This window comes from Oncorhynchus clarkii, chromosome 3 (genome assembly GCF_045791955.1).
Source record: "Oncorhynchus clarkii lewisi isolate Uvic-CL-2024 chromosome 3, UVic_Ocla_1.0, whole genome shotgun sequence".
NCBI lineage: Eukaryota > Metazoa > Chordata > Actinopteri > Salmoniformes > Salmonidae > Oncorhynchus > Oncorhynchus clarkii.
This window is the reverse complement of record NC_092149.1, coordinates 31,546,577-31,569,312: the sequence shown is the minus strand read 5'-3', so window position 1 is coordinate 31,569,312 and position 22,736 is coordinate 31,546,577. Positions and strand designations below refer to the sequence as shown.

General features: G+C 41.4%; 2 protein-coding genes across 6 annotated transcripts; both read right to left on the bottom strand.

Annotated features, from left to right (window-relative positions):
• Positions 1-184: 184 nt before the first annotated feature.
• LOC139393226 (sialic acid-binding Ig-like lectin 8) lies at positions 185-6,783 on the bottom strand. 3 transcript variants are annotated; one of them, XM_071141688.1, is made up of 10 exons: positions 5,873-5,923; positions 4,820-4,914; positions 4,129-4,280; positions 3,541-3,918; positions 3,044-3,364; positions 2,690-2,953; positions 2,377-2,496; positions 2,115-2,241; positions 1,812-1,893; positions 185-1,658 (listed from the first exon to the last, which is right to left on the bottom strand). In XM_071141688.1, exons 3-10 carry the CDS (start codon positions 4,187-4,189, stop codon positions 1,236-1,238), a joined length of 1,776 nt encoding a protein of 591 aa, XP_070997789.1. In that variant the 5' UTR covers positions 4,190-4,280; positions 4,820-4,914; positions 5,873-5,923; the 3' UTR covers positions 185-1,235. The 3 variants fall into 3 exon arrangements, with proteins under 3 accessions (XP_070997789.1, XP_070997780.1, XP_070997799.1); XM_071141679.1 differs by lacking the exons at positions 4,820-4,914; positions 5,873-5,923 and adding an exon at positions 6,623-6,783; XM_071141698.1 differs by lacking the exon at positions 5,873-5,923 and having other exon boundaries at positions 4,820-4,941.
• An 8,297-nt stretch (positions 6,784-15,080) lies between these two features.
• Positions 15,081-22,481, bottom strand: LOC139393208 (sialic acid-binding Ig-like lectin 5). Of its 3 annotated transcripts, none has more exons than XM_071141659.1 (9): positions 22,392-22,481; positions 20,325-20,476; positions 19,766-20,134; positions 19,198-19,518; positions 17,074-17,331; positions 16,659-16,952; positions 16,357-16,483; positions 16,055-16,136; positions 15,081-15,901 (listed from the first exon to the last, which is right to left on the bottom strand). In XM_071141659.1, the coding sequence occupies exons 2-9, from the start codon at positions 20,383-20,385 to the stop codon at positions 15,512-15,514; spliced, it is 1,902 nt and encodes a 633-aa protein (XP_070997760.1). In that variant the 5' UTR covers positions 20,386-20,476; positions 22,392-22,481; the 3' UTR covers positions 15,081-15,511. The 3 variants fall into 3 exon arrangements, with proteins under 3 accessions (XP_070997760.1, XP_070997752.1, XP_070997768.1); XM_071141651.1 differs by having other exon boundaries at positions 19,766-20,143; positions 22,392-22,478; XM_071141667.1 differs by lacking the exon at positions 19,766-20,134 and having other exon boundaries at positions 22,392-22,429.
• Positions 22,482-22,736: the final 255 nt, after the last annotated feature.

Sequence of the window (22,736 nt, the reverse complement as noted above, 5' to 3'; positions counted from 1 at the left end):
ACCAGCAGATGGTTGAGATCACCTTAAATGAGTTTCATTTTCTGATAAATGAGTACTATGATAAAAACTCAAACTGAGAATGGGGTTTAGAAGTGGGCTTGTAAATGATGTGGCTTTGCGGTTGTCATGTCAAATGGAGTGCCTCTATCTAGGGGTTGTTTGTAGCATATTAATATTGTTTACATTTTTATTTCATTTAAATGTAACATTTATTTTAAGAACAAATTCTTATTTACAATGATCGTGAACATATACATTTTGATTATGTCAACATAGAATACACGGTGAAGGAACTGGATTAGTTCTATAGAAAACCTCTACTGTTCTCTGCAGTCACACCATCTGTGTAATCACTGTCGAATACAATTTGTGGAGATAATAAATAGACATCCAACTTCTGACACCATGTATTACAGAGGAGGCTGGTGTGATGAGCTGTAGGAGGACAGGCTTGTTTTAATGGCTGGAATGGAATAGAGTCATACATGTGGTTTTCATATGTTTGATTACAGTTTCAAGTATTTATTTTATCTTTAGTTAACTAGGCAAGTCAGTTAAAACAAATTCTTATTTTCAATGACAGCCTAGGAACAGTGGGTTGACTGCCTTGTTCAGGGGCAGAACGACAGATTGTCCGCTCGGGGATTTGATCTGTGCAACCTTTCGGTTACCAGTCCAACGCTCTAACCACTAGGCTACCCTGCCGTCCCATTCCTGCCATGACAATGAACCTGTCCTCCTATAGCTCCTACCACCAGCCTCCTCTAATGTATTAATAAGTAGACGGGACACCATAGTGTTAGCTTTAGGAACGTCTTTACCAAGATGAAACCATATATTGATACAGAGCATTATGGGTACTGTAGTACATCATGCTACAAGACAGTTAAAACATCATTTAGAAATTCTTAGCAGATAGCAAACAACTAAAAGACACACAAACATCAAAAGTAAGGTAGTGCCTCAATATATAGGGTTAGGGTTAAATCAAAATACAAAAACATGAAGGATCAGAGGAGACACCATGTCCTTCCATGGTGACACAAAAACAGAATCATTACAAAACTAACATTACATTATACAAGGCTGAAAAAGAAAGAATTACCAAAACTATTTCCTGCAGTAGTTTCAGTTAAACAAAGTCTCTATCATCATTAAACATTCAATCTGAGAAAACACTGCAGTGCTGTATATTAGAAGCCATAGTACTGTGCGCTATTTCCCACATTGCTGTGTCACTCTCCACCCATAATAGCCTTGACGTTGGAGTAAAGGGCTGTATCCTCATCTGTCTCTCGTAATGGCTTACTGTTCTCTTTCTCCTCTTCCTTCCCTACCGTCTCCTCCCCTTCCTCCCATTCCACCTCTTCCATCACACCACTCCCCTCTCCACCATCTTCTTCCTCCTCATTCTTCTTCTGTCGTTTGATTTCGGCGTAGTCTGTCTCTGTGGTGGTGGTCTTCTTCTCTGCCTCCTCAGGAGTCTTCTTCTTCAGCAGGGAGTAGTTGATACTGGCGTAGTCCACTTCATTTGGTTCACCCCCTGTGGTAGATTTCCCTACGGCTCCACTGGTCTGGGGCCCTCCGTTTTCTTCTCCCTCCCTCAGCTCCACCTGCAGAGGGGTCTGTTTGCCCCCCACAGCCTGTCCTGCATCCATCTATGCAGTAGATGACAGAAAGCACTGTGTTAGGAGTATTTTGTTAGCTTGGTGGTGCCAGACCTTTTTGTGTTGCCTTGTAAACTCATATTGGCATGTCAATGCTAACTAAATGTTGGCAAAGCTGAATAAAGAAAGAAACTGGTACTGCACCTGTTGGTCTTCACATGCCACCATCTCCAGGTTCATGAAATGGCTTTTGGAGTCTGAGTCCTTTGGGATCCTCTCTTTGCATCTAAGGAAAAGAGTTCAAATGAAATGTCTCAATCACTGTATTTTTGGAGGGGTTAGCAAGCACTTCCATTACAATATGGTGCAAGGCATTGGTACTTTTGACAATAAATCTGATGTTATTAATAATAAATATAAATAAATCAGTGAGACAATTTACAATTGATTTTTAAAATAACATATTCAGTCAATAGCGACTGTACATCAGTACTAGAATGCATGTACCTTTTACGTTTCCCTTTCAAACACAGGAAGATACAAAAGATGGTGGCTGAGAGGGATGCACCAACCACAAATGCAGTAATCAGTTGTAGGTCCGACAGCAAAGCCATGATGTCTTTAGACACATCCTCTATAAAGAGAACAACGCGTTGGATTTTAGAAGTGGCTCACACCTTTTCTCAATCCAAGCGTGCAAATCCTCTATGTTGCATTGATATTGGGAAGCTGTGGCTCTCTAACAAAGTGTGTTAACTTGTATCTTTACCTTCTTGTTTTTCTATTTGGGTGACTTGCACCTCTCTCACTCTGCCCGCTTCATTTCTGCTGACACACTCCATAGTGGTATTGGTGTGGTTTCTGACAGGCAGGCTGATGGTGCTGATCACTGAGAACATCAACACTGATGTAGTAAAACTGTACTCTTTTAGTGTTAACCATCTTATGAAGGGTAAGGGAACTCCCTGAGTTACACACACACACACAGGTCATGAGAGGAGAGATAAACCATAGGCAATTTAAAGGTAACAGCATGTCACAAGCCATTTTCAATCTGTCTGTACAGTGCTGCTTGTACTCACACATCACAGTGACAACAGTGGAAGCCGTCAGAGATCTACTGTGGTGTTGAGCTGTACACACATACTCCCCAGCATGTTCTCTTGTCATGTTAGAGATGATGAGAGTGGCCCGTCCAGAGTTATTCCGTTCCAAAGCTGTTGTCCCCTTCTTACTCCAGGTGATGTTAGATGATGATGGTGGGTATCTGTCATCACTGCAGGTCAGATTCAGGGTATCACCCTCTCTCACTGTGTTACAACCAGAGATCTTGGGTTCCTTCACATCTAGAAAACAAAGAACAGTACGTACAAATCGTGTTCATGAAATGGAAGTGTTGCAGCACAACGGGAGGTCAGATAATGTACACTACCTACGTGCCACATTCATTGTCAGTGTCTTCTTAGTGGTGATGCGGCCATTGAATGTCACCAGACATGTGACGTTGGTGCCGTGATGCTTAGCTGAGGGGGTGAAGGTCAACGTTGAGAAGTGGGTTGTCGTCACAGTGGTCAGGTTCTCTCTCTCCTGTATGGTGATGTTGTCTCTGAGCTCAGTGATGTTGTCTCCTGTTCCTCTCCATGTCCATGTGATGTTAGGAGGAGTTCCAGAGCACATCCCCGGGGCGGTGCAGGTCAGAGTAGCTGGTTCTCCCTCTGTCAGAGCAGGAGTCAACACTGAGGGCTTCTGGGTCAGAGCTGGAGGCAGGAAATACAAATACAGAAGTGAGTTTTACATCTGTGTACAAAACAGCAACCCTAACCCTAATCCTAACCCTAACCCTGACCTGAGGGGGAACTTGGCAAGTGTGTACTGTATACAATTAACTACAATAATAGGTTGTCACTGTAACTGGTAATAATAGTCATAGTACCGCTCACTGTGATGTTCACTTTCTTTGGGTATGTATCTGAACTTGGCAGTCTGAATTGATACTCTCCAGCATCATTCTCTCTGATGTCGTTGATGATCACACTACAGTTCTTCTTTGTCAGATCAGTCTCCAGTAGAGACACTCTCTGTTTATAACACTCCTGAGCTTTAGAGGGTTTTTTGGAGTGGAACATTATGTTTTTATCCTTATCACATTTGCCCTTTGTAGGGCACTTGAACCATACTGCAGCGGTAGGCTTGATGTTATCAGGGTGAGAGAAAGTACATGAAATAACAGCACATAGTCCCTTCTCTGCTGTTATTTCTGCTGGACTGAAGGTGATGGTCCAGGATGATGCTGTTGGTTGTGCTGCCAGTTCTGATGGAGGGAAATTAATACAGTCATGAGTAATACAGTGAGCACTTCACTTGTTCATTACATTTTTGATGATACAGAATCAGTTGAGGTTAAAATGTTTTGGGGTTTTAATTACCATACTGTACCACTACGATTACCACATCTATACATCTACTAATGATTTCAATAATAACAATATTAACAATACTTTAATGATGAAAGGAACCCTACTTCGACATGTTGCTCTCTCTGCCAGAGAGAAGAGTAGAGCTGCCAAAATGAGGACCCACATCCTGTCTCCACTGCCTCAATGAATCAACCACAACACCAGGGTCTGTCCTCTTTCACCTCTTTCTCTGGTCCCCTTGTCTGTGTCCACAGGTCTGGAGCACAGAAAGAGAATAACACAGAATAACATGATAAATAGTGTTATACAAGCACTGAATATTTGAAATTCACTCTCACCCTTGATGCACGAAACAAGTTTTCTTGACATTTTGATAAAGAGGGAGGGGGAGGGCTTCAGCACCGACCTAAACAGGAAGCCGACGGACAGGAATTCCTTGTTACCCGGAGACAGCTTCCAACCTTAGACCCCTAAAAAAGAGCCTCCCCATCAGCCAATACAGTCGCATACGCAGGATTTGTAGTACACAGAGTGACTATGACAAGCGAGCCGACTGTCTGGATTAGCATTTCAGACAGCAGGGTTACCCAGAGGAATGGCTGCAAGACGCAAGGGAACGTTATAAAAATATGACCAAGGATGACAGCCTCACGCCCAAAACCTCCCCGCCCTCCTGACCAACGTGTTAAATGCTTCCTTCAATACTCCCCACTTGGTAAACAGTTTGACCACATCATTAAAAAGCCCTGGCACATCTTAAGCACTGATCCACAACTGGAAAAAAGGTTAAAGAACCTCCGTGGGTAGTCTTCAGAGGGGCCCCCAACATCAGTCAAATGGTGGTGCGGTCTGATCTTCCACTGGTGCCACGTAGCATCTTCCGAGACAATCTGCCGGATGGTAATTACAGATGTGGTCGATGTACCCAGTGTAACTTTACGAACAAATGCACAATGTTCAATCCCCCAATCACGGGCAAGGCCATCAAGATTAAGGACATCATTACACGTTCCACAAAAAATGTGATAAGCCTGATCAAGTGTATTTGTGGTCTATGCTATGCAGGAAAAACGAGACGCGCTCTGAAACAGGAATAGCAGAACACAGGAGTAATATCAGGACCCTCGACCAGAGAAACCCTGTGGCTGCACATTTCATGGAGGCCCGTCACAACATTAGCTCTCTGAGATACATTGGTATCGAACATGTTAAGACTCATGGGGGGGTACTTATAATCTATTATTGAGAAGAGAATTGTATTGGAATCACCGTTTGTGCACCACGTTTCCTAAAGGTCTGAACCAAGAGTTTGATATCAGACCCTTTCTTACATACTGTATGTCTGTCACACCCTGACCATAGTTTGCTTTGTATGTTTCTATGTTTTGTTTGGTCAGGGTGTGATCTGAGTGGGCATTCTATGTTGGATGTCTAGTTTGTCTGTTTCTGTGTTTGGCCTGATATGGTTTTCAATCAGAGGCAGGTGTTAGTCGTTGTCTCTGATTGGGAGCCATATTTAGGTAGCCTGTTTTGTCATTTTGGGTTGTGGGTGATTGTCTATGTCTAGTTGCATGTTAGCACTATGGTTCATTAGCAGTCACGTTGTTGTTTTGTTAGCTTGTTCAGTTTACGGCGTTTTTTCGTCATTCAATAAAAGCTGCGCCATGGTCCGCTTCATACGACGATCGTGACAATGTCACTTTGATTTGTCTTGGCTTCCTGGTCTCCTAGTTACTTTGTACATACTGTATATATTAGATTCTGTAACTACTATATCTGCCCATCTCATTGATATCAAATTATTAGAGATGCACTAATTGTTTTTGAAATAGGTCACTGGAATTATACCTACGGCCACCTCACCTCCTGCTCGTGATAGTCATATGGGCGGGTATTCCAAACGTTTTCAACAATCTTTTTACTACTGTTGCCAAGATTTTGAACTTGAATCCATTTGTATGTATATAATCCTTTATGACCATATGTACCTCTCAAATGAATTATGATTGCTTGTGCAACATGTTTTATTGTTTCCACGCCTACACGCGTCATGTGCATAATGCGTAAGATGGAATGTGTATTTTGGGAAGTGAGTACTCAGTTTGTTTGACCTGACGAAGATCCGTTTCGGATGGAAATGTTGTCAGTAAAGCAGTGAATTGAGAGCATCAACCGTGTGCGGGCCTTCTTGTTCGTATGATATCTACACATCCCGTTGCCAGCTGTGTAAGGAGAATACATAGTCATTCATAACATCTGACGTGAACGTTTCATGTCACGTTTCTGATTGTCACAACCTTCTCACCTCGTTTTTTTCAACTGTAATTTAATGCATGGAGAGATGTCAAACTCCTAGCTATGCTTTATTTTACCATAATTGTCTGGAACTTATTTTGAAACTACATGGTAACAGAGTAATTACGTTTTAAGTCACGTGGGGAGTCATTGTAACAAACAAAGTGCCAATTGTTTCTACCAAAGACTAAGGAGTTACTGGTTTAGTTACATAAGTAACGTCCAGAGTTCTCCATTTTTTCCAAGCACTTAAAAAACAAACATATTTGCCATGCAAAGAATTAGACTGAATCAGTACATTACCTCTCTCTGTGTGCTCTCTCTTCTTGTTGACTGTGAGCCATGTGTGAGTCTCTGATGAGTGTGAACTGTCACTTCATGTCCCCAGTCTGTTACTCCTCCCTCTAACCTGATGCTGCATCCAGGAAGTCCCTCTGTACAGCACACTGCCCAGCCATACTGGACTGTATATAGACCATAATCAACCCAAGCCCATCAACCAACCCATCAATCCATACCGATCAACCAACACTACAATCCCGTAGCTTATATATTCAGATAAATTCTGAAGTATTACTATAATTTGTAACTTATTCAAAACCAGTAATAGTGTCATTTTGTGTAGTTGTACAGCAAATGTGCATGTAGTCATAAATCAACATAATTGACCGGTGCTGTACATAAAGAGATCTAACTGTATTTCCTGTGAAAACAGCATTACTGTAAAATCCATTATGTCACATGTTTTGGGGCGGCAGGTAGCCTAGTGGTTAGAGTGTTGGGGCAGTAACCAAAAGGTTGCTGGATCAAATCCCCGAGCTGACAAGGTTCTGCCCCTGAACATGGCACTGTTCCCCGGTAGGCCGTCATTGTAAATAAGAATTTGTTCTTAACTGACTTGCCTAGCTAAAAGAAGGTAATAAAATTATGCCTTGGTCTTCAGCTCATGATGTGTTTTACTTTAAGATCTGATAGTTAGCCTCACTGAGTTTGACCAAGGCTTTTACAACACTCTGTCGGCCTCAGTTAAGTTTCTTTTCACATTTTAAGACTTTGTTTAAGTGCCACCAACCTTACTATATTTATATAGGTGGGGTTTTACTTCTCCCAAGTAATTACATTTGAACTATAATCCCTAAAGTACAGTATGTGTTGCTGCTATTAGAAAAAAAGTATGTGCAGATTAAAACATGACTAAGGCCTCAACATGGACATTTATTGTGGTATATTTTCTTTGCAACATGTCTAAGTTAGCTGGATATTCCTTGTCTTTAGATGTTCTAAATGTCTGATGGCCCGATGACTAAATCCTTAAACGTCTTCCATCCAGTGGTGGCCACTGATAGTCTAAATACCCAAGTTCATCCCATCTACAGAAAAGCCATCTTTCTTCGATTCCAAGCTAAAATAAAGGAAGAACATTTTTGGGTCGAAAATCTGTTTTCTCAACACATCTCCTAAACAGTAAGGTAGAAATACCCCCTCCAATTATAGTTCTCCATTACTTTATTAACAGTTATCCTCACGCCACCTCTCCATTGTTTACAGTACTACTGTACATCACACAAATATGTTTTTAACCATTTAACTTGCCAATAGTTGCAACTGCAGTATCCGAATCAGGCCGAGATTCAATCCGCGCCACAACGCCTCTTAATAGTGTTGGTAAATGCTTTATTTTACAGCCCTGTGTCAGCTGGTACTGTATGTGCCTGGTGGTTGTACATTTTCAATACAATTATGTACTTGTTGTACAATGAGGCAAGTTTGGAAGGTGTTTTGTAATGTTTTTTAAGGAAGTGTAATTTTACTTTTGCAACGTTTCTGTTTTTTCACCATGGGGAAAGACTGACAAAGATGTGGTTTGGAAAAGTAGAGGTCAAATCATTTCTCTTTTTTTTTTTTTTTGTATTTCAATTGCAAAACTTTCAAGTGGGCAAAACCATTCATCTTGAGACCACAGGAGTGTACATTACTAATCACTGAAAATATCAAAATACCCAATGAATCATGATACTTTCTAGTTTAAAGGGGTACAAAAACATACACTACTGGTCAAAAGTTTTAGAACACCTACTCATTACAGAGTTTTTGTTAATGTTTTACTATTTTCTATCATGTAGAATAATAGTGAAGACATCAAAACCATGAAATAACACATGTGGAATCATGTAGTAACGAAAAAAGTGTTAAACAAATCAAAATATATTTTATATTTGAGATTCTTCAAATAGCTACCCTTTGCCTTTATGATAGCTTTGCACACTCTTGGCATTCTCTCAACCAGCTTCACCTGGAATGCTTTCCCAACAGTTTTGAAGGAGTTCCCACATATAACTGAGCTGCTTTTGGCTTAGCTCTGTGGTCCGACTCATTCCAAACCATCTCAATTTGAATGAAGTCGAGGGATTGTGGAGGCCAGGTGCGCCGTTTTCTACATTGCCTAGGCGCAGCTACTGTTTTGGTTCAGTGCCTTAAAAGGCTTTGCATGGTCAATCTGGCATCTACTGCGATATGGCCTCTGCAGAAGTCAGGGCATTTAAAGTGCATTCAGAAATTATTCAGACCCCTTGACTCTTTCCACATTTAGTTACGTTAAAGCCGTACTCAAAAATGTATTAAATAAAAAATAACGAAGCCAAAACTGTTTTTTAGAAATGTTTGCAAATGTAAAAAAAATTAAAACAGAAATACCTTGTTTACTTAGGTATTCAGACCCTTTGCTATGAGACTCGAAATTGAGCTCAGGTGCATCCTGTTTCCATTGATCGTTCATGAGATGTTTCTACAACTTCATTGGAGTCCACATGTGGTAAATTAAATTGATCAGACATGATTTGGAAAGGCACACACCTGTCTATATAACTTCCCACAGTAGACAGTGCTTGTCAGAGCAAAAACCAAGCCATGAGGTTGAAGGAATTGTCCGTAGAGCTCTGATACAAGATTATGTCGAGGTACAGATCTGGGGAAGGGTACCAAAACATTTCTGCAGCATTGAAGGTCCCCAGGAACACAATGGCCTCTGTCATTCTTAAATCAAAGAAGTTTGGAACAACCAAAACCTCTTCCTAGAGCTGGTAGCCCAGCCAAAACGGGGGAGGAGGGCCTTGGTCGGGGAGGTGACCAAGAACTCGATGGTCACTCTGACAGAGCTCCAGAGTTCCTCTGTGGAGATAGGAGAACCTTCCAGAAGGACAACCATCTCTGCAGCACTCCACCAATCAGGCCTTTATGGTAAAATGTCCAGATGGAAGCCACTCCTCAGTAAAAGGCACAAGACCTGCCAGCTTGGAGTTTGCTAAAAGGAACCTAAAGGACTCTCACACCATCAGAAACAACATTCTCTGGTCTGATGAAACCAAGAATTAACTCTTTGGCCTGAAAGTTAAGTGCCACTTCTGGAGGAAACCTGACACTATCCCAACGGTAAAGCATGGTGGTGGCAGCATCATGCTGTGGGGATGTTTTTCAGTGGCAGGGACTGGGAAACTAGTCATAATCGAGGGAAAGATGAACGGAGAGAGTACAGAGATCCTTGATGAAAACCTGCTCCATGAGAGCTCAGTACCTCAGACTGTGGCGAAGGTTCACCTTCCAACAGGACAACAACCCTAAGCACACAGCCAAGACAACGCAGGCGTGGCTTCGGGACAAGTCTCTAAATGTCCTTGAAAATCTCTGGTGAGACCTGATAATAGCTGTGCAGTGATGCTCCCATCCAACCTGACAGAGCTTGAGAGGATCTGCAGAGAAGAATGGAAGAAACTCCCTAAATATAGGTGTGCCAAGCTTGTAGAGTCATACCCAAGAAGACTTGAGGCTGTAAGGTCAAAGGTGCTTCAACAAAGTAGTGAGTATAGGGTCAGAATACTTACAGTTGAAGTCGGAAGTTTACATTCACCTTAGCCAAATACATTTAAACTCAGTTTTTCACAATTTCTGACACTTAATCCTAGTAAAAATGCCCTGTCTTAGGTCAGATATGATCACCACTTTATTTGAAGAATGTGAAATGTCAGAATAATAGCAGAGAGAATTATTTATTTCAGCTTTTATTTATTTCATCACATTCCCAGTGGGTCAGAAGTTTCCATACACTCAATTAGTAGGTTGTAGCATTGCCTTTAAATTGTTTAACTTGGGTCAAACCTTTCGGTTAGCCTTCCACAAGCTTCCCACAATAAGTTGGGTGTAGGCCTCCTTGCTTGCACATGCTTTTTCAGTTCTGCCCACAAATTTTGAAGTCAGGGCTTTGTGATGGCCAATCCAATACCTTGCTTTTGTTGTCCTTAAGCCATTTTGCCACAACTTTGGAAGTATGCTTGGGGTCATTGTTCACTTGGAAGGACCCATTTGCGACCAAGCTTTAACTTCCTGACTGATGGCTTGAGATGTTGCTTCAATATAACCACATAATTTTTTGCCTCATGACGCCATCTATTTTGTGAAGTGCACCAGTCCCTCCCGCAGCAAAGCACCACCACAACATAACGCTGCCACCCCCGTGCTTCATGGTTGGGATGGTGTTCTTCGGCTTGCAAGCCTCCCCCTTTTCCCTCCAAACATAACAATGGTCATATATTTTTATTTCAAAAATCTAGACCAGAGGACATTTCTCCAAAAAGTACGATCTTTGTCCCCATGTGCAGTTGCAAACCGTAATATGTTTTTTTTATGGCGGGTTTGGAGCAGTGGCTTCTTCCTTGCTGAGCGGCCTTTCAGGTTATGTCGATATAGGACTCATTTTACTGTGGATATAGATACTTTTGTACCTGTTTCCTCCAGCATCTTCACAAGGTCCTTTGCTCCAAAGTACGTTCATCTCTAGGGGACAGAACTTCCTGAGTGGTATGACGGCTGCTTGGGTCCATGGTGTATTGTTTGTACAGATGGACGTGGTACCTGCAGGCATTTGGAAATTGCTACCAAGGATGAACTAGACTTGTGGAGGTCTACAATTTTTCTCTGAGGTCTTGGCTGACATCTTTTATTTTCCCATGATGTCAAGCAAAGAGGCACTGAGTTTGAAGGAAGGCCTTGAAATACATTCACAGGTACACCTCCAATTGACTCAAATGATGTCAATCAGCCTATCGGAAGCTTCAAAAGCCATGACATCATTTTCTGGAATGTCCCAAGCTTTTTAAAGGCACAGTCAATTTAGTGGTGTAAACTTCTGACCCACTGGAATTGTGATACAGTGAAATAATCTGTCTATAAACTATTTTTGAAAAAATTACTTGTTTCATGCACAAAGTAGATTTCCTAACCGACTATAGTTTGTTAACAAGAAATTTGTGGAGTGGTTGAAAAACTAGTTTTAATGACTCCAACAGAAGTGTATGTAAACTTCCAACTTCAACTGTATGTAAATGTGATATTTCAGATTCTTATGTTTAATACATTAATACACATTAATACACACAAACGTTTCTAAAAACCTCTTTTTGCTTTGTCATTATGGCGTAATGTCTGTAGATGGATCGGGGGAAAAAATAACAATTGAATCCATATTAGAATAAGGCTGTAATGTCACAAGAAAGTCAAGGGGTCTGAATACTTTCCGAATGCACTGTATACTTCTTGCATAGCTGTTGTGAAGGAAGTTGTCAAAGAAGTGAGTTTGTGTTTTTTCTGGACATCCTGCCCCTCCCGCCCACTCCTAGCGTCCACCAATCATGTCAATGCGGAGCTATATGGAGCCCTCCAAACTGTGGAGGTTTACGGCTATACAGTATGGAGCTACATTTGGCCTCTGCATACTTCCAGGGGCTCCACATTTGCGTCATACCGTCCATATAGCGCCTCCGACCATATTTCCAGATAAAGCATAAATTGACTTTTAAAGGCAATTCGTGGTCAGAGTCTGCCTTGTCCGTGCCGTATTTACAGTGATACGGCTCTGCAGAACTCAGGGCATTCATACTTCTTGCTCTTTGTGCAGCAGCACAGATCTGTTGAGCAGAGCTTGTTGTGAAGGAAGTTGTCAAGGAAGTGAGTTTGTGTTTATACAGGACCTCCCACCACCACCTACTGTCAGCCAATCATGTCAATGCGGAGCTATATGGCACCCTCTGCATTGTTACAAAATGTGGGAGGCACACAGCAATGCGGTATGGAGCTCGAATTTGGTCTCTGCATGCCTCAGGGGTTCCGCAATGGTGTCACACCCTCCATATGAAGCCTCCCACCACATTTTCAGATCAAGCACAAATTGGCTTTTAGAAAGCACTGGTTTCAGCACTGGTGTTTAAAATGAAAAGGCACCGGCAAAAGATAGTTGCTTATCTATTTTGTTGTGCTGTTACATTCGTTTTGTTGTTTCATGTTCGATGCACTCAGGGTGTTGTTACATGTCATGTGAGAGGCGTTCACCACAAGAAAATGTTGTCTTGTCACTTTGCCTGATTTAAATACTGTATGTGAAATATTTGTTCCCCCCAAGCTTGTTTACAGGCATTTGACACTATTCTGCATTTTATCATCTATTTACCCAACATCAATCAGTTCAATCACATTACATGTTAAGATGTGTTCATCCAGTTGGAAAAGTCACAGTCCTGGCTGAGCCGCACTGTGGCCGCTTCGGTTACAGTGTAGCCAAGCTGTCTGTATGCGCCTATCAATTCAAATACAATGTTATTGGTCACAGAGACATACCAAGCCGACGTTACTGCGGGTGTAGCGAAATGCTTGTGTTCCTAGCTACAACAGTTCAATAGTATATAGCAACTCACAAGAATACACACATCTAGAAGTAAAAGAAGGGAATTAAGAAATATATAAATACTCGGACTAACAACGTCGGAGTGGCATTGACTAAATACAGTAGAATAGAATACATTATATACATATGAGATGAGTAAAGTAGTATGTAAACATTTATTAAAGTGACTGGTGTTCCATTATTTAAAGTGGCCAGAGATTTCATGTCTGTGTGCAGGGTTGAGTAGCCGGTTATTACCCGGCTTGGGATGGCTATTTAACAGACTGATGTCCTTGAGATAGAAGCTATTTTTCAGACTCTCGGTCCCAGCTTTGATGCACCTGTACTGACCTCACCTTCTGGATGATAGCAAGGGAACAGGCCATGGCTCGGGTGGTTGTTGTCCTTGATTTATCTTTTTTGGCCTTCCTGTGACACCGGGTGCTGTAGGTCTCCATGTCTCAGTTCTCTCAAGGCTTATAAATCATTCTTTAACCAGTCTCCTCCTCTTCATCTACACTGATTGAAGTGAATTTAATAACAAGTGACATCAATAAGGGATCATAGCTTTAATCTGGTCAGTCTGTCATGGAAAGAGTAGATGTTCTTAATGTTTTGTGCACTCAGTGTATATGTAGCAATTTAGCAGTTAGGATCTATCTGTAATGGTTATGATAAATTAGGCATTGTTGCTCAATGTGGGCATATAAATAAATCCACACTTTTTTGCCCTTGTGTTACATACATTTTTTAAAAATCTTCATTAATGTACTCTAGTTTAATATCATTTATTGTGGAAGAACCTAGGAGATATTGTTATGCTGTGTTCATAAATAGTGTCAATGCAAATCAATCAATCAATCAAATTTATTTATGAAGCCCTTTTTACATCAGCCGATAACACAAGGTGCTATACAGAAACCCAGCCTAAAACCCCAAACCGCAAGCAATGCAGGTGTAGAAGCGTGGTGGCTAGGAAAATAGTCTGGGTGGCCATTTGATTAATTGTTCAGCAGTGTTATGGCTTGGGGGTAGAAGCTGTTAAAGAGCCGTTTGGACCTAGACTTGGCACTCCAGTACCGCTTACCATGTGATAGCAGAGAGAACGCCTAATATGACACGCCTAATATAGAGGTCCTGGATGGCAGGAAGCTTGGACCAAGTGATGTACTTGTACTATTTCCCTCTGTAGCGCCTTGCGGTTGGAATATATATTTCGGAACATAGAATACTCATAGCGCAGCATAATGCTGCAATAAGCAAGAAATAGATCTAATTTGGACTAGCCAGAAAAAAAAGTACATTACGCTTTTAAGTTGTATACTATTCGAATGTTTTGCTATTTATGTATGAATCATGGTAAAATAAGTAAAATAGCATGAAATGAGTAAGAAAATGGCTAAATCTTCTCTGAACCCCTTGACAGAATGTGTATGTATTGCATCATTTCTCTAAGTCCCATGGCAAAATGTGTAGAATAAAAAAAATTTTGAGGTCAAGAGTGGGGCCCTAAAATGTTGTGCTCACAAGGTAGGGGAAACAACATTTTTCTTAGGGCCCCCAAAAGGTTACCGCCAGCTCTGACTACATGTGTGGGTATGGATGTTGTTAAGCAGACCCGTGAGAAAAAGAGAATACACCATTTATACATGCTTTGAACAGATTTCAGAGAACAAACAAATGGAAAAAAGTGAGGTTGTGCCTCAATATAAAATCATGTTGAAATAATGAACACCTATAAATAGAAAAATATTCTCAGATAGTGGTGAGCTGACAATGTCACAAACGATACACACGCTTCAATGGGGCTGAAGGCCGTGTGTTGTCGTGATTCTGGATGGCCAGACAGCTACAGTAGCAACAATGACACAAACGATACACGCGCTTCAATGGGGCTGAAGGCCGTGTGTTGTCGTGATTCTGGATGGCCAGACAGCTACAGTAGCAACAATGACACAAAGATGCCATCTGGGGAATCGTAGGTGGCTCGTTTCAGCTAGTTTGAACTTGTTCTTGATAGCATGTCTTATTTTGACTGATGTCACGTCCATGTTAATATGTAATATGTAATATGTTTATTTTCAATAAACATTGGAGAAGAAATATACTTTACATGTTGTCAACAATCTAAGTCAACTTGTCTTTACCTTTTCCAAACCACATCTTTGTCAGTCCTTCCTCGTGGTGACAAAACAGAATTATTACAGAAGTCAAAATTACACTTCCTTGAAAAACATTACCAAAACTTGCTTCTATGTACAACTAGAAAATATTCTTATTGAATACAACCACCAGGAACATACAGTACCAGCTGACACAGCGCTGTAAAATAAATCATTTACCAAAACTACTAACTACACTAGCTTCAGTTAAACAAAAGTCTCAGTATCATCATAAAACTCAATCCGGATTCAGAAAATTATATAAGAACCCATGGCTAATACTGTATGCTTTCCCCCATGTTTCTAGCGAAAATTGCTTTGTCACTCACCACCACCCATAATAGCCTTGACGTTGGAGTAAAGCGCTGTATCCTCATCGGACTCTGCTGCTGGCTTACCGTTCTCTTTCTCCTCATCCTTCCCCATATTCACACCACTCCCCTCTCCTCCATCTTCATCCCCTTCTTTCTTCTTCTCTCTTTTGATTTTGGCGTAGTCTGACTCTGTGGTTGTGGTCTTCTTCTCTGCCTCCTCAGGAGTCTTCTTCAGCAGGGAGTAGTTGATTCTGGCGTAGTCCACTTCATTTAGTTCTTCCCCTGTGGCAAATTTTCCCGTGGCTCCACTGGTCTGGGGCCCTCTATTTTCAGCTCCCTCGCTCAGCTCCAACTGCAGAGGGGTCTGTTCGCCCCCCACAGCCTGTCCTGCATCCGTCTATGGAGTAGAAGACAGAAAGTACTGTGTTAGGAGTCTTTTGTTAGCTTGGTGATCCCAGATCTGTTTATGCTGTTTTAGCATTCACATGCCAATATGAGTTGATAACTGAATGTTTGCAGAGCTGAATAAAGAAAGGAACTGGTACTGCACCTGTTGGTCTTCACATGTCACCATCTCCAGGTTCATGAAAGGGCTTTTGCAGTCTGAGTACATTGGGATCCTCTCTTTTTGTCTAAGGAAAATATTGCAAATGACATTTCTCTAACTGTATCTTGGAGGGGTTAGCAAACACGCCCATTACATTATGGTGCAAGGCGTTGGTGCATTTGACAACGTATCTGATTCTCTTGATAGTAAATATGAATTTCTAAAGACAATCTGAAATGTATTTTAAAACAACACTCAGTTAACACTACAGTTAACACTGTACGTCAGTAATAGAATGCATTTACCTTTTACATTTCCCTTTCAAACACAGGAAGATACAACAGATGATGGTTGAGAGGGCTGCACCAACCACAAATGCAGTAATCAGTTTTAGGTCCGACAGCAAAGCTATAATGCCTTCCAATTCCTTCTCTAAAAAGAGAACAACAACTCTGAATGAGAAGGGGCTCACATTCCTTCATATCCTCTGGAAGAAAATATTAATTTCCCCAAGCTTAAATGTACAGAACATCCTCAATATTACAAACATTGGGTGGGAATGGGAAGCTGTGACTCTCTAACCAAGTAACTTGACATACATATTTACCTCTTTGCTTTTCTTGGCTCTTATTTTGTGTGACCTGCAGCTTCTCTCTCACTTCACCCACCACATTTCTGCTGACACACTCCACAGTGGTGTTGTTGTGGTTTCCAACAGGCAGGCTGATGGTGCTGTTCACTGAGGAACCCAACACTGACGTAGTGAGGCTGCACCTCTCTGTGTTGAGCTCCAGCAGTGGCCACACTATGAGGGGTGAGGGAACCCCCTGACTGACACACAGACAGGTCATGACCTCTGCCTGGTCCACACACCCAGAGCCAGGAAGAATCACAGGAAGGTCTGGAAAAAGACAGTGAAGAGAGAGATATCAGTGATAGATTGATGCTAAAAACATGGCAGAGTAATTCCAGATCATAAAATATGACATGAGTTTGTATATTACAGTCAAGTTAGTACTTACACATCACAGTGACAACAGTGGAAGCTGTCATAGTCCTGTTGAGGTGTTGAACTGTACACACATACTCCCCAGCATGTTCTCTTGTCACATTGGAGATGGTGAGAGTGGCATTTTCAGTGTAATTCTGAAGTGGGGTACTTGTCCCGTTCTTACTCCAAGTGATATCAGATGGAGGGTAACTGTCAACACTGCAGGTCAGATCCAGGGTACCATCCTCCTTCACCATTTTATGTCCAGTTATTTGGGGGTCTTTCACATCTTTAAGTGCAAAGAGTTTCTAATTGTACAGATGTATTTTTAAACATACACTAAATTCAGACTATGTTGGTTGAGGGACTAATAACAATGGATCATGATTAAAAAGGGGAAAAGTCAAAGCCATGACATACAGTGCCTTGCGAAAGTATTCTGCCCCCTTGAACTTTGCGACCTTTTGCCACATTTCAGGCTTCAAACATAAAGATATAAAACTGTATTTTTTGTGAAGAATCAACAACAAGTGGGACACAATCATGAAGTGGAACGACATTTATTGGATATTTCAAACTTTTTTAACAAATCAAAAGCTGAAAAATTGGGCGTGCAAAATTATTCAGCCCCTTTACTTTCAGTGCAGCAAACTCTCTCCAGAAGTTCAGTGAGGATCTCTGAATGATCCAATGTTGACCTAAATGACTAATGATGATAAATACAATCCACCTGTGTGTAATCAAGTCTCCGTATAAATGCACCTGCACTGTGATAGTCTCAGAGGTCCGTTAAAAGCGCAGAGAGCATCATGAAGAACAAGGAACACACCAGGCAGGTCCGAGATACTGTTGTGAAGAAGTTTAAAGCCGGATTTGGATACAAAAAGATTTCCCAAGCTTTAAACATCCCAAGGAGCACTGTGCAAGCGATAATATTGAAATGGAAGGAGTATCAGACCACTGCAAATCTACCAAGACCTGGCCGTCCCTCTAAACTTTCAGCTCATACAAGGAGAAGACTGATCAGAGATGCAGCCAAGAGGCCCATGATCACTCTGGATGAACTGCAGAGATCTACAGCTGAGGTGGGAGACTCTGTCCATAGGACAACAATCAGTCGTATATTGCACAAATCTGGCCTTTATGGAAGAGTGGCAAGAAGAAAGCCATTTCTTAAAGATATCCATAAAAAGTGAAGTTTAAAGTTTGCCACAAGCCACCTGGGAGACACACCAAACATGTGGAAGAAGGTGCTCTGGTCAGATGAAACCAAAATTGAACTTTTTGGCAACAATGCAAAACGTTATGTTTGGCGTAAAAGCAACACAGCTGAACACACCATCCCCACTGTCAAACATGGTGGTGGCAGCATCATGGTTTGGGCATGCTTTTCTTCAGCAGGGACAGGGAAGATGGTTAAAATTGATGGGAAGATGGATGGAGCCAAATACAGGACCATTCTGGAAGAAAACCTGATGGAGTCTGCAAAAGACCTGAGACTGGGACGGAGATTTGTCTTCCAACAAGACAATGATCCAAAACATAAAGCAAAATCTACAATGGAATGGTTCAAAAATAAACATATCCAGGTGTTAGAATGGCCAAGTCAAAGTCCAGACCTGAATCCAATCGAGAATCTGTGGAAAGAACTGAAAACTGCTGTTCAAATGCTCTCCATCCAACCTCACTTAGCTCGAGCTGTTTTGCAAGGAGGAATGGGAAAAAATTTCAGTCTCTCGATGTGCAAAACTGATAGAGACATACCCCAAGCAACTTACAGCTGTAATCGCAGCAAAAGGTGGCGCTACAAAGTATTAACTTAAGGGGGCTGAATAATTTTGCACGCCCAATTTTTCAGTTTTTGATTTGTTAAAAAAGTTTGAAATATCCAATAAATGTCGTTCCACTTCATGATTGTGCACCACTTGTTGTTGATTCTTCACAAAAAAATACAGTTTTATATCTTTATGTTTGAAGCCTGAAATGTGGCAAAAGGTCGCAAAGTTCAAGGGGGCCGAATACTTTCGCAAGGCACTGTAACTGCAGGTGGAGCCTTCATACTGTATAATTTGCTTATTATCAAGGTTATTCTTAGGTTTCAAAGATTCTCTGGAACAAGGTGTTTAATGTCAAATGTAGGATAGGTGGTACTCACATGTCACATTCAAAGTTACTGTCTCTTCAATTTTATTTTTTTTCTGGAAGGTTACTTGACACGTAACCATCATGTTGTGGTGTTCAGCTGAGGGGGTAAAGGTCAACGTTGAGAAGTGGGTTGTCGTCACAGTGGTCAGGTCCTCTCTCTCCTGTATGGTGGTGTTGTCTCTGAGCTCAGTGATGTTGTCTCCTGTTCCTCTCCATGTCCATGTGATGTTAGGAGGAGTTCCAGAGCACATCCCCGGGGCGATGCAGGTCAGAGTAGCTGGTTCTCCCTCTGTCAGAGGAGGAGTCAACACTGAGGGCTTCTGGGTCAGAGCTGGAGGCAGGAAATACAAACACAGAAGTGAGTTTTACATCTGTGTACAAAACAGCAGTGACACATAATCAGCCGTAGGAGAGCAGCATGCATGTGATGACTCTGAATGGGAGTTTTCCCAGTAATGTCTTCTTATGATAGGACTTTATAATAAGGGAGACCTGAGGGGAACTTGGCAAGTCTGTACTGTATACAATTAACTACAATAATAGGTTGTCACTGTAACTGGTAATAATAGTCATAGTACCGCTCACTGTGATGTTCACTTTCTTCGTGTATGTATATGAACTTGGAAGTCTGAATTGATACTCTCCAAAATCATTCTTTCTGATGTCGTTGATGATCACACTACAGTTCTTCTTTGTCAGATCAGTCTCCAGTAGAGATACTCTCTGTTTATAACCCTTCTGAGCTTTAGAGTGAGTTTCAGAGTGGAAAATTATGTTTTTATCCTCATCACATCTGTCACTTTCAGGGCACTTGAACCATACTGCAGCGGTAGGCTTGATGTTATCAGGGTGAGTGAAAGTACATGAAATAACAGCACATAGTCCCTTCTCTGCTGTTATTTCTGCTGGACTGAAGGTGATGGTCCAGGATGATGCTGTTGGTTGTGCTGCCGGTTCTGATGGAGGGAAATGAATACAGTCATGAGTAATACAGAAAGCACTTGGATACTACTTCACTTGTTCGTAAACATTTTTTTAATGAGATAGTGTCTACTGAGATATTTGCCATACCACTACTCCTACCACATCTACTAATGATTATCACATTAACATTAGTTGTGATAAAAGGGACCTTACTATCGCATGTGGCTCTCTCTGTCAGAGAGAGAAGTAGAGCTGCCGAGATGAGGACCCACATCCTGCTTCCACTGCCTTGATGAATCAATCACAGTACCGGGGTCTCTTTCCTCTTTCTCTTCTTGTCACTGTCTCTGTCTGTGTCTTCTGGTCTGGAGCACAAGTGTGAAATAGAATATGAAATGGTGTTGTGATAATAACAACGTATAGCAATACACATCCGATATTAACGTTTCATTACATCTTTATGAGTGCTACAGTGTCATTCATAACAACCGTCTTAGCATGTTTATTCAACTAAGACGTATTTTGCTGTAATGCCTAGAGAGTATGTCAAAGAAAAATGTATGGTCACAGTTCCTATGAGCGCCTTCTTCATAATGCATTCCAAGCATATTTATAACTCCTTATGAGTGACTCCCTGTAAAACATTATAATGCCCAACATAAGCTTATATAACTGCTCCAAAATATATTTAACTGCATTTATAAATCTTTATGAATAAGCTACAGTTGAAGTCGGAAGTTGACACACACTTAGGTTGGAGTCATTAAAACTCGTTTTTCAACCACTCCACAAATGTATTGTTAACCAACTATAGTTTTGGCTGTGGATGTATTTTCAGGGCTACCTTCAAACTCAGTGCCTCTTTGCTTGACATCATGGGAAAATCAAAAGAAATCAGCCAAGACCTCCAAAAGTCTGGTTCATCCTTGGGAGCAATTTCCAAACGCCTGAAGATACCACCTTCATCTGTACAAACAATAGTACGCAAGTATAAACACCATGGGACCACGCAGCCGTCACACCGCTCAGGAAGGATATACGTTTTGTCTCCAAGAGATGAATGTACTTTGGTGCAAAAAGTGCAAATCAATCCCAGAACCACAGCAAATGAGCTTGTGAAGATGCTGGAGGAAACAGGTACAAAAGTATCTATATCCACAGTAAAACGAGTCCTATATCGACATAACCTGAAAGGCTGCTGCTGCTCCAAGGAAGAAGCCACTGCTCCAAAACTGCCATAAAAGTTTGCAGTTTGCAACTGCACATGGGGACAAAGATTGTACTTTTGGATAAATGTCTTCTAGTCTGATGAAACAAAAATAGAACTGTTTGGCCATAATGACCATCGTTATCTTTGGAGGGAAAGGGGGAGGCTTGCAAGCTGAAGAACATCATCCCAAGCGTGAAGCACGGGGGTGGCAGCATCCTGTTGTGGGGGTGCTTTGCTGCTGGAGGGACTGGTGCACTTCACAAAATAGATGGCATCATGAGGTAGGAAAATTATGTGGTTATGTTGAAGCAACATCTCAAGACATCAGTCAGGAAGTTAAAGCTTGGTCGCAAACAGGGCTTCTAAACGAACAATGACCCCAAGCATACTTCCAACGTTGTGGCAAAATGGCTTAAGGACAACAAAGTCAATGTATTGGAGTGGCCATCACAAACCCCTGACCTCAATCCTATTGAAAATGTGTGGGCAGAACTGAAAAAGCATGTGCGAGCATGGAGGCCTTCAAACCTGACTCAGTTACATCAGCTCAGTCAGGAGAAATGGGCCAAAATTCAACTTATTGTGGGAAGCTTGTGGAAGGCTACCCAAAATGTTTGACCCAAGTTAAACCATTTAAAGGCCATGCTACCAAATACTAATTCAGTGTATGTAAACTTCTGACCCACTGGGAATGTGATGAAAGAAATAAAAGCCAAAATAAATAATTCTCTCTGCTATTATTGTGACATTTCACATTCTTAAAATAAAGTGGTGATCCTAACTGACTTAAGACAGGGAATATTTACTATGATTAAATGTCAGGAATTGTGAAAAACTGAGTTTAAATGTATTTGGCTAAGGTGTATGTAAACTTCCGACTTCAACTGTATATAAAGCCTTATGAAGCAATGTGATGTAATGCCCTAAATGATTCATAGAAAATTACCATTACATTAAGTAGTCATAATCAAGTTTTAACAGTCATTCAATGTAACAAAACAAAAATATATAATGGTTGAATAGCTTGTCTTTCGATCCATGCAGAAAGTTAGACTGAATCAGCACATTACCTCTCTGTGTGCTCTCTCCTCCTGTTGATCAGGAGCCCTGTGTCTCTCTGATGGGTGTGAACTGTCACTTCATGTCCCCATTCTGTTACTCTCTCTAACTTGGTGCTGCAATCCAGGAAGTCCCTCTATACTGTATACCGCCCAGCCATACTGTATATAGACCATAATCAACCAACCCATCAAACCAACTTGGTTGACATTTAAGTCATTAAGCAGACATTCTTAACCAGAGAAACTTACAGTAGTGAGTCAATGCATTTTTGTACTTTTTCCTGTATTGGTCCCCCGTGGGAATCAAACCCACAACCCAGGCTTTGCAAGCACCGTACTCAAACAACTGAGCCA

What these genes read in the sequence shown, in the direction of transcription:
- LOC139393226 (XM_071141679.1), bottom strand. Translation starts at nt 4,189, where the DNA reads ATGTGGGTCCTCATTTTGGCAGCTCTACTCTTCTCTCTGGCAGAGAGA. An exon ending in AGTGAACATCACAGTGAGCG is followed by an intron (nt 3,365 to 3,540) that starts GTACTATGACTA and finishes TCCTGCCTCCAG; the next exon opens with CTCTGACCCAGAAGCCCTCA. An exon ending in CACTGTTGTCACTGTGATGT is followed by an intron (nt 2,497 to 2,689) that starts GTGAGTACAAGC and finishes TGATGTTCTCAG; the next exon opens with TGATCAGCACCATCAGCCTG.
- LOC139393208 (XM_071141651.1), bottom strand. Translation starts at nt 20,385, where the DNA reads ATGTGGGTCCTCATCTCGGCAGCTCTACTTCTCTCTCTGACAGAGAGA. An exon ending in AGTAACTTTGAATGTGACAT is followed by an intron (nt 17,332 to 19,197) that starts GTGAGTACCACC and finishes TTGCACTTAAAG; the next exon opens with ATGTGAAAGACCCCCAAATA. An exon ending in TGACATGTGAAGACCAACAG is followed by an intron (nt 15,902 to 16,054) that starts GTGCAGTACCAG and finishes TCTACTCCATAG; the next exon opens with ACGGATGCAGGACAGGCTGT.